Source organism: Mustela lutreola, chromosome 7, assembly GCF_030435805.1.
Source record: "Mustela lutreola isolate mMusLut2 chromosome 7, mMusLut2.pri, whole genome shotgun sequence".
Lineage (NCBI taxonomy): Eukaryota > Metazoa > Chordata > Mammalia > Carnivora > Mustelidae > Mustela > Mustela lutreola.
The window spans coordinates 143,977,331-143,989,985 of NC_081296.1; the positions used below are offsets into that span (position 1 = coordinate 143,977,331).

At 51.7% G+C, this 12,655-nt stretch overlaps 1 protein-coding gene across 6 annotated transcripts in view; it reads right to left on the reverse strand.

The window, feature by feature from the left end:
* Positions 1-6,575: 6,575 nt before the first annotated feature.
* The window catches only part of CLMN (calmin), a 105,993-nt gene continuing 99,913 nt past the window's right edge, over positions 6,576-12,655 (reverse strand). For 4 of the 6 annotated variants that reach the window (XM_059183024.1, XM_059183029.1, XM_059183023.1 and 1 more), the window contains 3 exons: positions 9,441-9,501; positions 8,763-8,833; positions 6,576-6,800 (listed from right to left, as the gene is read on the reverse strand). In XM_059183024.1, the coding sequence (XP_059039007.1) occupies positions 6,632-6,800; positions 8,763-8,833; positions 9,441-9,501 (301 nt within the window). In that variant the 3' untranslated portion in view covers positions 6,576-6,631. Of the gene's footprint in view, positions 6,801-7,312; positions 8,362-8,762; positions 8,890-9,440; positions 9,502-12,655 lie in introns of those variants that run through there. The other 2 variants (XM_059183026.1, XM_059183028.1) reach the window with 2 other exon arrangements.

Genomic DNA, 12,655 nt, shown 5'->3' on the forward strand with positions numbered 1-12,655 from the left:
TACCAGATGAGAGCAGGGACTCAGACCTAGATCTGGCTGATTCCCAAACCTGTGCTTTCTGGGTGCCAGGATACCTCCCGGAGGAGGAGGAGGAGGAGGAAGGGAGTCATGATGTAAGGAAAATGGTTTCAGTTACAGAACCCTATGGGATGGAAGCTAGACTTGGTTTCTGGGTGTCAGGTATTGGAAAGTTCCCAGTGGGATCGGGCCCCGGATGGTTGAGTAGTGCTGTATTTAAGAACAACGTGGTCGAACAGCATAAAGTATTCGTTGTCTCTTCACCATACACGAGGATGTTCCCTGGCTTGTGCACGTGGCCGCCCTGGGCCGGTGAGAACTTCCTGCCCAGTGTGTTTTCATCAAGGTGCTTGGAGCAAACTGTAAACACAAGGAAGTCAGTCTCTCGGGCTCTGTAGGGTCTGTGGATCACAGGATGGGCCGGGCGCCCAGGAACTCGCATGGGCCTCCACCGGCTCTTGAAGCAGGAGCTCCGTCTCTAAGCCTTTGCTCAATGACTCGGCCAAGCTCACCCCAAGCCCACGCAGGAGAGATGACAAGGCCTGACGGTCAGTGGGGAGCTCGGAAAAATTGGAGCCAGGAGGGCTGAGTGTTCACGTGGAGCTTAAACTCACCGAGTCTGCACCCGATGGAAATGGAAGCTCTGGGGCCCAGCTCACCCCAAGCCCGGGCTTCTCAAGTACCAGGCTCGCTCCCCTGAACTGTCCTCCCTCAAGGAAATGCCTGATGAGCCAGACTCGAGAGATCTGTGCACTCAGTGTCCAGCAAAGAAGCTACATCTCCTTTCTGGGCTCCCTCCCTCGGCTGACTGTGAGGGCACACTCTGCAGCAATTTTCAGCAAACAAGCATGATATCACCCCTACCTACCAACTCTCAGCTGTTGGTGGCTCACCCCTGCTTTTGGCCCTCGTCCTCGGAGGTGCCCTGCTCACCGGCTCAAGGGCTGGATGGATAACCTACTGTTCAGCGGGATTCCCATGGCAGCTGCAGGCCCAGGATGTTAAACCTCCCCTTAAAGGCAGTTTCAGCTGCGGTGAGGCAACGTCGGGGAAAGAGAAAAAACACAGCTGGACCTGGAGAGCTTTACGGGCTCGTTTTCTGGCGAGAGCACTGCCGAGAAAGTTCTGAGAAGCCACGCTGGCCGGAAACTCCGACACAAACCATTCTGGGGACTTCAGGATGTAAAGCTGAGTACAGGTGGGGGAGGCGGCAGAGACCCGTGACGAAGGTCTCTAAGCAGAAAGAGAGAGAGGCCACATGTCAAAACTCCAGTGGGCCAAGATTCAAGAAAAACTGAGCTTGCAAGAAAAGCGTCCTGTCGTGGGACTGCACTCCGGTGACGTCACCACGGGAAGATTAGAGTTCTTACCCCAGAAGCTCTGATGCATTGATACTCAGTAAAAACCTTTTTTACTGGTTTACTCACATTTGTGTTTGAGAGATGAGCTTCATGGCATTCTGAGTCCTCGGCAAGGAGGGAGGAACAGGGTAGCTTCAGGAACTGGAGGGTGAAGTTTTGGAGAAAACGTCATTGGTAATCAAGATGACCACACTGGGGTCACTCAGTAGCAGTGTGGGATGAGTCACGTCCCCTTCCTGACCTTCAGCGTTCTCATCGCTCAGAAGGAGTTTAAGACCCATAAGAGATCCCTAAGATTATCAAATATTCTATGATTTACAAAGCTTGACCAAAGAGGCGGCCTCTAAATGCTTCTGCTTTCTGAAACGCATGTACTGTGCGAGGGGAGACGACTGGTGGGCGTTTGTTGCACCCCAGAAAGGGAGCGGCTGTCCTGGGCAGTGCAGGTTCCAAGTCCTGGTGGGAACCCGTCTCCCTACGGAGGCCAGCTCGGAGCACGACAGGAAGTGACGCTCAGGTTCCCCGCAGCTCACCAGCAGAGAGAGAAGCCCCCTTTGCTGGCAAACATGAGCATGGGCTACCTGTTTCCTACGTGAAGCCAGGGTGGTGAGGGAAACCTGGAAACTGTTAGACACCTCAGACTAGAACTTGTGGGGAGGTGGGGGATCCGAGTGTCTGGGGGCAAGGTGTGAACACAGAGGAAATAAAGAAGGATCGCTTCTTACTTGGGGCCTCCTAGCTGAGCTTCTGCAAGCCTTTCAACCCTCTCCGGCAGCGGGCACCATGCAAAGGCACTTGGCCATGGCTCAGCCGGATGGCCATTGCCACGGCCCCAGCTAGACTCGGGGAGGGTTCACAGACAGGTGAACGGAGCGGTGAGCCACCCTGTCAAGCGGTGAGCCTTCTGTGGGATCTGTGGTTCAGGATGGCGTGCTGAACACATGGGCTCCTCCCATCCCTCGTGAAAGCCCATGAAAATAAGAGCAAAGACAGACAGACAATGGGGTAATAAAGGGTGACAGCAGGCAAGAGATGCCAACCCACGTGTAGCGGGGCAGAGGTCCCGACTGCCCCACACCAGCATAGACATGCCACCGAGTGGCCACAGCGGCGGTACTACCCCACAGGGGAGTCAGAGGAGCTCTATTTCAGGGGGATGCCGGGCACAGCAAGGCAGGAGCAATTCAGCGAGTCTCAGTACTGATCGTGATGAACTTGCCTGCTTGGGTCAGGACATGAGCACTCACATGTGTGCTAGGATCTCTGGGTACAGCTCTACAGTCTGCGCACTGAACAAAGGCACTTGGCTAAGGGAAGAGTTGGTAGTAAAAATCTAGTCCTTGCTCCGCTACTCAAGTCTTGCCCAAGCTCAGGTCTACATCCCACTGGAGAAAGGGGCAAGAGAGGCCACCTGCCAGTCAAGCCAAGTGCCTATGGGTGGCTTCTGCCCATGGGGGCATCTTTCTCTAAGTCAGCCATCGAGAGGGAAGGCCTTTTCTCGAAATTATATGAGGACTCTACATAGGCCAGTAGCAGCTCTATGGATGTCCTGCTTTCCCGGGCAGGAGAGAAGTGAAAATATCTTGAAAGAAACACAATGAGTTCCCCTCCCATGGGGGGTCCAGGTGCCAATGCCATGACTTTAGAGTAAATCCCACCAGTTGATACACAGAGCTTCCAGTCTGTTTTCTGATGGCTCACCCTTCAATATGAACAGATCCAGAGAACCCCCAGCCTGTGATGTGAAAGACAGAGCCTCAGACTGACCAAGAGAAAGGGTACTCAGAGGAGACAAAGCCAGTACGGGGAGCAGAAGGAACTTCCCCAAAGCCACTCTCCTGGGCATCCACAGGGAGAGAAGAGCTCCATCCCTGCAAGGAGAATAGGACATGATAAAACAGGAACAAGAGAACAGCAACAGAATATTCCGGAAACCAAGCATTAAACATCCATCAGGTATGTGAGAAGATAAAACTGAAGACCTCTCCCTAAGATCAGATCCCCAAAATAAAGAGGCCACACACAGAAAAGATATAAAATATTAAAGGATTATAGCTCAGAAGATCCAACACTCGGATAATGGGTGGTTCAGAAAGAATGTGAATCATTAGAAGATTTATGGGTTGTCTGGGTGGCTCAGTCAGTTAAGCGTCTGCCTTCAGCTCAGATCATGATCCCAGGGTCCTGGGATCGAGCCCCACGTTGGGCTCCCTGCTCAGTGGGGAGTTTGCTTCTGCCTCTGTGCTCACTTGCTCTCTTTCTTTCTTAAATAAAATCTTGACAAAAAAATTACAGAGTTTTCCATGAAACCAAGCATGACATTCATAGCATCGAAGATGCACCACCATCAGGACATCAGGACAGCTAGGAACACTAAGAAGTAAGGGATCTTGAACGCTTCCGGAGAGATGGGGAGAAACCCAAGTCCCATCTTAGAGGTTCGGAAATCTGGATGGTGCCAGAAGTCTCCACAACTAGGCTGGGGGGCAGCAGGAGGGAGTTACTCTCCACCGGCAATCCTATACCCAGCTACACTGGGGGACGGGTGGCATCAAGACATCTTAAGGTATGCAAAATCTCAAGAAATTTGTAAGATTGACTTCCCATGTCACTTTCCTTAGGAAGTTACTAGACAACATGCCACACCAAAAAATAAAAATAAAAAAATAAAAAACCCAAAAAACAAAGATTATCAAACCAAGGGGGATCACTTTGGCAAGAAAGGGCGTGCTACACAGTACACTACTTGCCTACACTGAAGAGACATGTATGAAATAATGTGATGTAAGCACATCAGGGACACAAAGTGGGGGACCGAGAAGGGTGAGACCCACCCCATCTACCATAATAGAAGTTGCAGGTGCTTCTAATTTAAAACAGGAAAATAAGCATAAGCATGTTATGCAGCAAAGCAAAGGTAAATGATAAGCAATAGTTAAAAGCTCTGAAAGTGTTGCTTCCAGGGAACCAGACTTAGGGGACTGCTAGTTTTCATGAAAAGCCATATGGTACTTGTTTCTTCATAAACTATGAATATGCATTACTTGGATAAGAATTAAGAGTCAGTTCTTAAAAAAAAAAAAAAAAAAAAAAAAACAACACTCAAAGCCATGGGGTGGTCTGTCCTGCAGGCTTCTCTAGACACCTTTGATACCCAACTTCCTCTCTCATGGAAGCCTAGACCCAAATGAGAATTTTTTTTTGCCTTCAAAGAAGAAATCTGTTTACAGCCAACTGGAACCAAACGATTTTTAGGCAACGGGCCAATGGGTGGTTCTACACAGTACTACATGTTGTAACGGGTGGGAGAAGCAGCCTGTAGAGATTTTTTGGAACAAGGTCTAGCCCCATAAAATGGAATGATTCATGTTTGGGTCAGCTTCTCCCTGGCTCTTCCAGCATCTAGTTTAGACAAGGACCGCGTGCTGTGCGGGGTTATGAAATACCACACACGTCATCTGTACTATCCGTATCTCTGAGCTTTCAATGATGCCAAGGGAGCTCAGTAATTAGCCCGTTCTCCACGGGACGCTTGGCCTTTAAGATGGAACCACTCCAAGCTCTTGACAGCTTTCGACAAGGAAGGCTCAGATTTGTTCTAAGAACCAAGGAAGCGAGAAGGCAGGCTATAACCAGAATGGGATTTTGGCTGTCATTGATCAAAATATGCTATGTAAATTCTTTTGGCCATGCTGGAATTCTGTAAACTTGAAGCCCGCTGCCTGAAATTTTAAGCAAGCTTCTCGCCTTGCTTGGAGAGAGCTCTGATTTCAGGAGGAGGAACAATTACCAGCGTGGTAGCCAACCGGCTGTCCCAGCGGTCAAGGGCACTCCAGAGGTCACAGGGGCCAGGCATGAAAATGAATGCAGCTTCTTCACTGGGAAAATACGAGCGCAAAGCAAAGATTGTAGTTGGCCCCAGTTTTTGGTTTTGTTTAAATGAGGACATCTTTATCTAATCATTTAATTTTTTTTTTTTTTTTTAACGACACTCATGGATGGACCCGAGACAGGTTTCATTAAAGAGGGGCCGGCTCTGGACCAGACATCAGGTGGCACAGATGCCCTTGCAAGCCTGTTCCTGGCTGGCTGTGTGACCCTGGTCAACCTGCTCTGCCTCTTTGGGTTCAGCAGACAAGAGGCTGTTTGAGGTCCCCTCCTGACCTATCGGTTTGTACCTCCTTGACCTACTGGTATGTGATTTTTAGAAGTATGGCTAAGGCCATGGAGGAGGAAGTAAGACGAGGGCCCCAGGGCCTGCAACTTGGCTTGCAACGGGGGTAGGAGGCTGGTGCAGGGCAGAAGGAAGATGGGAGGGTGGGTGGAGGTCTCCCCACAAACTGCCTGCTCCAGTCTACTTTTCCAGGTACCTTCCAGAATGTCTTTTCAAGAATCCCAGTATGACCAGCCACGAAGGCTGTCCGTGCTGACGCCCCAGCTCCAACATCAGCCGCAACTTGTCCTGAGCCCAGCCATTCCTGCACTCCTCCTCCGAGAGTCTCCCCTGGCTAAGACCTCATTTGAAAGGAGGGTTCCATGGGTGGAAAACATTTGAAAATCACAGCTTTAACCTCAATCCAATCAATGCCAAATTGAACGTCCACCCTCTCTTCCCCTGCTCCCTCCAAAAATATTAGGGGGACAGAGTGCACCCTAGCTCCCTACACAACCCCCACTTTCCTCCTTGGGTTTGCTGTTCCGGAAGACAGCAGCTTTGTGCTGCTCCGATATAACCAACAGCCAGGCCACAACAGGTGCACGGACACCCAGCACCTTCACTCAAACCCCCCTCTGGGAGGAATACGGGGCAGTTTTCTTCCCCATGGAGGTCCCCCGTGGGGCATCCCCCCAGCTGTTCCCGTCAGGAGGATGTCCTCTGTAGAGTCAGGTCACTCGAGTCCATCCGGACCCTAAACACCTGGATGGGGGATGGGCTACGACCCAGCTCATGGCTAGATAGGAGCAAGGACGCTTCCTACCTGACGACGCAGGCACGCAGGATCCAACGCCACCTGACGCTCTAGTCTGACACACACCTGCATGTCGAGGACACAGCCAGGGAGAAAAGCACGCTCAGCACTTAACAGGACAGAAAGGAAACCGGGGAGAAGCAGGGAGAAGGGGGGCTGTTTCCCTGCAGCCCTCTACTGTCTGCACAGGTGCCCCCCTCCAGCCCCGAATAACAGTGAAGGAGGAAAAGCTCCCGCCCCCTGCTCAGGGGCCTGTGGATTTTTATTATGCAGACACGCGCATCAGAGTCTGTTGACGTCCAGCTGTGGGAACAGCAGCAGGCAGTAAACCAGGAGCCAGAGGAAGAGAATAAAATACATCATATCCGGCTGCTGGACAAACTGTGTCAGAGAGTCGCTCTGGGGCCTCTGGCTCTCTAGCAATGTGGCTTCGCCAGAGTTGTTGGCCCTCCTGCAGGACGGAAGACACAGGCAAGGCAGTTACACACGGGTCCCGGGTTGGAGGACTCCCCCGCCCTGCCTCCCCCGCCTGTAACCTCACTGCCCAACGGGAGAGCCCAGGGCTTCCCAGCCAGCCGGTCAAGAGGCCCCTCGGGGCAGGTGCCGACCCAAGAAGAGGGCCGGGGTCCCGGGAGAGCGCTGCGTTTTTGCGCAGGCTCAGTTCATCCGCACAACCCTAGGAGGGCTGGGCCATCAGCCCCATTCTGCAGATGGGCATACCGAGACTCACGGGGGGCCGTGGCTGGCTTGCTCAAGGCCACATAGTGACTAAACCCCCCCACCCCCCTCATCCAGGACACCTTCCTTTATGCCACGGTGTCCTTAACGCAGAGCTGGACACTGACGGCACTCTGCCATCTGTCACTAACAGAGGGGACGTCATAAGTCATCTAAAGGAATAGAGTGCCCTGATTACAGATCATTTAAAAACAGCCATTGGAGACACAGGCACGCCCCGCCCCCCACCGCCCGGCTTTGGATTTTGGCTTTGGAACAGAACCTTGAAGATAATGACTAGACTTGACTTTGGTCTGACTAGTCTTTCTTCTTTTGTGTTACAGAGGGTGTCCCAATGTGATGTTTCACTTTGGCTCGGTGGATAAAACCTACGAGGGTGAGGTGGTGACCAACCACAGCTCCCAGTTCCGGCCAAGGAAAGGGCTGGGGGCATCATCTGACCGGAAGGGGGTTGGGGGCTTCTGCTTAGACCTGCATTTATGGAAAACTCAAGTGTGAGCTTCTTAGGGTCATCTGGGGCGGGCAGTGGCGATTATGAGGAGGGAAAACCACCTCTTCCCTGATCCGTGTCCTGATGCAGAGTCGAGGCCAACAAGGGGTTAAACCATGGCCTTTTGGTCTAGGGACTCATTCACATATGACAACGGACAGAATTTTTCTTTCTTAAAACTTAAAAAAAGATTTAAACTCTATTTATTACAAAGGTAATAAATGCTCCAAAACATTGGGAAAGCATGACTGCATTTCTTCATCTTCTAGTTTAAATTGTCAAAGTCTCTATCTCCTGAAAGAGAAAAGCACTACTTTCCTAAGGAGTCTGTCATGCCCGGCGGACAACATGAATTAATATTTCCATTTTACGGCAGAGGAGGGAAACAGGTCTTGCCTCTGGCCAGAGAGACAGGCTTCTAAGGGTCACACTCATGGGTGTTGGGCGATATTCAGAGAGGCTTTTCCACTCCAATAATCTAAGTCCTTCCAAGCCAACCAAAATCCGTGGCAAATATTAAAAAAAAAAAAAATCGAGACAATTAAATGATTCGGTAACTTTAACACGGATAGGGGAATCTCTGGATTGCCCGAGTTTGGGGGATTTCTCTGGGCTCCTGTGTTCTACATGGGCTGAGATTCAGCAAGATCTGACTAGGTCATCTAGTTCTCGAACAGCAAGAAATACTTTCATAGACATCCTGGCATGTTTGTACTCCCTCTTCATGTCTGCTCTGATGCCATAAAACTGTAAAATCAGCTCAGTGAGCTTCTGAGTATTGTACCTGCAGTGGCGACACAGAATGAACACGGGGTCAGGGGCGACTGGGTGGAGACCACACCCAGCATCACATCTCTCCTGCCCCACTCTACCCCTCCCCTGCTGCACCGCATAAATGCAGCTATGGGCTCATGACCCTGATCTGGCTTCAAACGGAAGCCTTATCTGAACCCTGCCCCCCCCCCCCCGGTGTCCATCAATTTCCACTCTCCCTCCTGCTTATATCCAGTTTCCATTCATTTGCTCTGCACCAGATATCTCCTCGCACGAGCTCAGGTGATGACTATGGCCATCTACCAACGAGAGGTGGAGAAGAGCCACCCCACAAGGTAGACTGCATCATGGAAAAAGAAAAAAAAATATATATCTATAGACCCCACAAAACTTGCGAGGAAAGACACCAACCTGGTTAACGTTCGGTTTCTTCTGTCATCCAGATCTGCTGCGTTCCTCAACTGAACATAGCTAACATGATCCTACAGTGAAATTTATAAACAAAACCCCCGCAACCCAATTAGTAAAGATGAAATCTCTGAAACAGAAAATAAAATGATTTTAAATATACAAAGCCGAGCATGCAGCACTGTTCTCAACATTGCAAACATTCAGTTCCCAAATCAAGTTGCTAACTGAAATTCTACAGCATTCTAACTTCTCCCCCAACCCCCGCCTAGTGAATCAGACAGGCACCACCACCCGCCACCCGAGTTGGGGTGCGGACCACGGTGCTCTGGGTCCCAACACAGCCCATGCTAAGAGTTGCTGCCTTAAAGTGTTGCACGGATATCTCCGAGGGTGGGCTTTCTAGGCGTGGGCACCAGGGTAGGGTTGGGGGTCTTGGGTGCACAAAGAGGCCTTCGGGCTTTACCATCATTTTTTATCACTTTATTTAGTCACACCCCCTACTGCCCACACTGGACATCCCACTGGACTACGCTTAACCACAAGGTTTGAACTTGCTTCTCTTCTATCCAAAAGTCTATCTGTTGCACATCAGTGATTTCAAAGCTCTGGGCTGAGGAGGAAGGATGGAAATGAACTGATTAGCAGGGCTCGTGCAGAAGAAGAAATTCACATACTAACCGATTCCAAAGACCTGTTAGTATGTCGTCGAATGTAAATGCTGGAGTCACTGTGACTAGTCCTGAAAAACAAACACATGTTTTGAATTGGTTGCCACCAAGGGCTCTTCGCGGCTCAGCTGTCTGGTCACCCCCATCCCGAGTCCTCCACCTGCGGATTTAAGGCAAGCTAGGATTTCGGACCCAGCAACGGAAATCTTATCCAATATGTTGGGTTGGGGTGTGCTTACAAATAATGGGATGGGTATTAGAGACACACTGTGGCCTCATCTACAGGAAAAAAAAAAAAAAAAAAAAAAAGCAAAAATAACAGTGACAAAGAATTTTAAATAGAAAGCAGACCACATATTTTTCAAAGTCCCAGGGTTTCAGGGAAGGAAGGGAGGTCCTTCTCCCAACAGCCCCAAATCTGGGAATTGCTGGAGGTCCTCTGCTAATATCAGATCCAGGCTGAGACTGGCCATCCAGACTCCCTCTCTAGTGCTCCTTTCTGGGCAGAGCGCTGCTGTCTGACTGTCCAGCTCTGGGGTATGCCACCTCTTTTCCTTTCATGCCCGAGGATGCTCATTTCCTGACTGTATCTTTGAGGCTGTTGTATGTCTGATCATCTACTAGAGCTGGTTCACACGGGGCTGAGGCAAAAGATACCCAGCCAAGCAGCCTGGGCTCCTGATTAATTGGCCATCTTAGTCACATATTGTAGGTCTCTGATCAGTTTTCCTCATCTGTAAAATGGGTCATCATTCCTTCCCCAGCTACTTCGTGGAGCTGCAGTGCTGGTGGTAAGAACAGTATACTCCAGGTCCCAAGGGCCCCGTCTTGCCGCTCGACAGAACTAGGGGTTGGGTGTCAGAGAGAGCCACCTCAGTTTCCTTAAGGCAAACCTCCCACGTGGCATCTGGGGCTCCAAGAAAAAGGCATCTGACCCAAGAGTTTATTTCCTGGGAATTCATACCTGGCAGCCTTGGTAATCCTGCCCGCTGCCATCCCAAAGCTTCACCAACCTCTTCCCCTGCCTTGGCATGTTTCCAGCTAATAGGTATTGAGTACCTACTATGTGCCAGGCTCTGGGTGTGGCCCTGGGAAACTTCAGTCCGCGTCCTCAATGCAAAGCCTGTGCTAGTTTCCCCAGCAGGTATCACAGCACAGGAACGAGACAAAATGTATCACGAAAATGGATCACAAAATGACAGCCTCAGGTGTCAGGGACCCAGCACTGTCCCACTTCACGGGAGTGCCCAGAGACGAAGGGAAGCCCGACCTGCTCATAGTATTTTCTAGTAAGAAAAGCACATCTGCTTCAGGAAGGGCCCCTGTCCTTCTCCTGCCCTCTCTTTTTCCGCCTGTTTTCCTGCAGGTGGTTTTTGTCTTCTAGGACCGTCAGGCTTCCCTCCTGAACCTCATTCTTTCACCAGACATTATCAAGAGCCTACTGTGTGCCAGGCACTGGGCTTGGTGCTGAGCCCACCCACCACAGCCTGAGAGAGCAACCTGACTCATTCGTCATCCACCCGAAGAAGAGTTCTTATTAGAGGCCAGCTGTGAGCCAGGCGTGGCGCTAAGTGCCAGGACGGCTGTGCGCCCTCCCTGCCTCCGGGAAGCTGCTTCCCCGTCTCAGGGAACAGCAGATGATAAACAGAGCCTTACACAGACGACAGGAGAAAGGACTATTTTGAGAGATGCTGTGAAGAAAGAGAGTAGGATTGTGAGAACAGATGAAGGGGGATTAAAAAGAGCCCAGAGCAATCCAAGAAGGCTACCTGGAGGAAGTGGGAGTGGAGCCCGAAACCCAGGGAAGGAAGTCAGGGAACGTGCAGGGGACAGAAGGGGTCCTCAAAGGCAAAGGAGCTTGGGGGGCATTCAATGATTTCAATGAAGGCCAAAGGGCTTGGCAGGCTGGGGAGGAAGGCAGAGGTGACCCAGAGCAGACACGGATGAGCCTGGACAGACAGGTCCTCCAGAGGTCCCACAGGCTCTGGGACAATGGGCCTTTCTGCCTAGACCAATGGGAAGTGCCAGGGGGGACCAAGTCAAGGTACAGTCAGGAAAACAGGCTGTGTCTGGCAGGGAAAGTGCCCGGGGCTCAGTCCCCTGCAGGATAGCTTTAGGCCAGGCACTGACTTTTTTGAACTCATTTTCTCAGTTGTCAAAGGGGGCGGTGGCCCCCTCTGCATTGCAGGGGGCAGGGGAGATGACGTGGTGCACGGGAGGGGCTCCAGGGCTCCTCACTCATTGCCTCCAAAGAGCGCACCTCTGTCCATCTGCTGAACGGCTGCTAAGAGCTGACCGCAGCTAGAATGCAAGGCAATACCGATAGCTTTGCCCCGGGGTGGGATAGGAGGGGTGATGCCCGCCGCTCCAAGTAGATCCGTCAGATCTTTGCCGGGAAAAGCCAACTGGGCCTCCTTCCCGTACACACACCAAGATGACATCCCCTTCCAACACCGACCCGCTGTGTCTCCTCTTGCCTGGGACGGGTTTTGTGGGCATGGCTAGATGCAGCTGGTGTCCAACATGCTCAATCTGCACAAGGCTCCCCCTGCTCCTCCTGACCCCCTCGCTAACATGTCCTGTGTGACTGCTACCGGCTCGGGCTGTCTCCTCCACTCGGGATGCCTTCTCTCCTCGCCCCCAAATCCAGACCCCGCTATCCCTCCGTGCTGAGCTCAAAGAACATTGCACACTTTCCCTCCCGCTTGCCCGAGCCCCCGGGGGCTGGGGCCGTGCCCACGTCACCACTGAGGCTGACCTCTTCCCAGAGTGACTGGTCAAGGAGCACTACCAGCTGCCCTGTTTAGTTCTCCCGAACTAGATGACTAGTGGCCCCTCCCTGAGCTGGGGGGAACGAGATGGCAGCCCGGGCACCTGCCTACTAAGTCATGGATGTCTGCTGGATGGTCATGACCATGTCGCTATAGGGAGAGGGATTCTGGAGTCACGTGCAAAGTGGGCGGCAGTATTTTGCCCCTCACCTGGGCTCCCGTCTAGCCGCCTTTTATCCTCTGTAGAGCTGGTGCAGGAGTAGAGCGGAAGGGAGATGGAAAGCAGGACCCCTGCCAGCCCTTCCTCCGGGTCCCCCTGCCCTGGCTTCTCCCCACTCTCTCCCTAAATGCTGATCTCAATGATTTCCCTTTTGCAGCCAGTGTGGCTCACCGACCACAGGCCAGGAAGGCTCAAAGAGAGAATGTGGGTCACGGAGTCTGACAAGTCTGCATC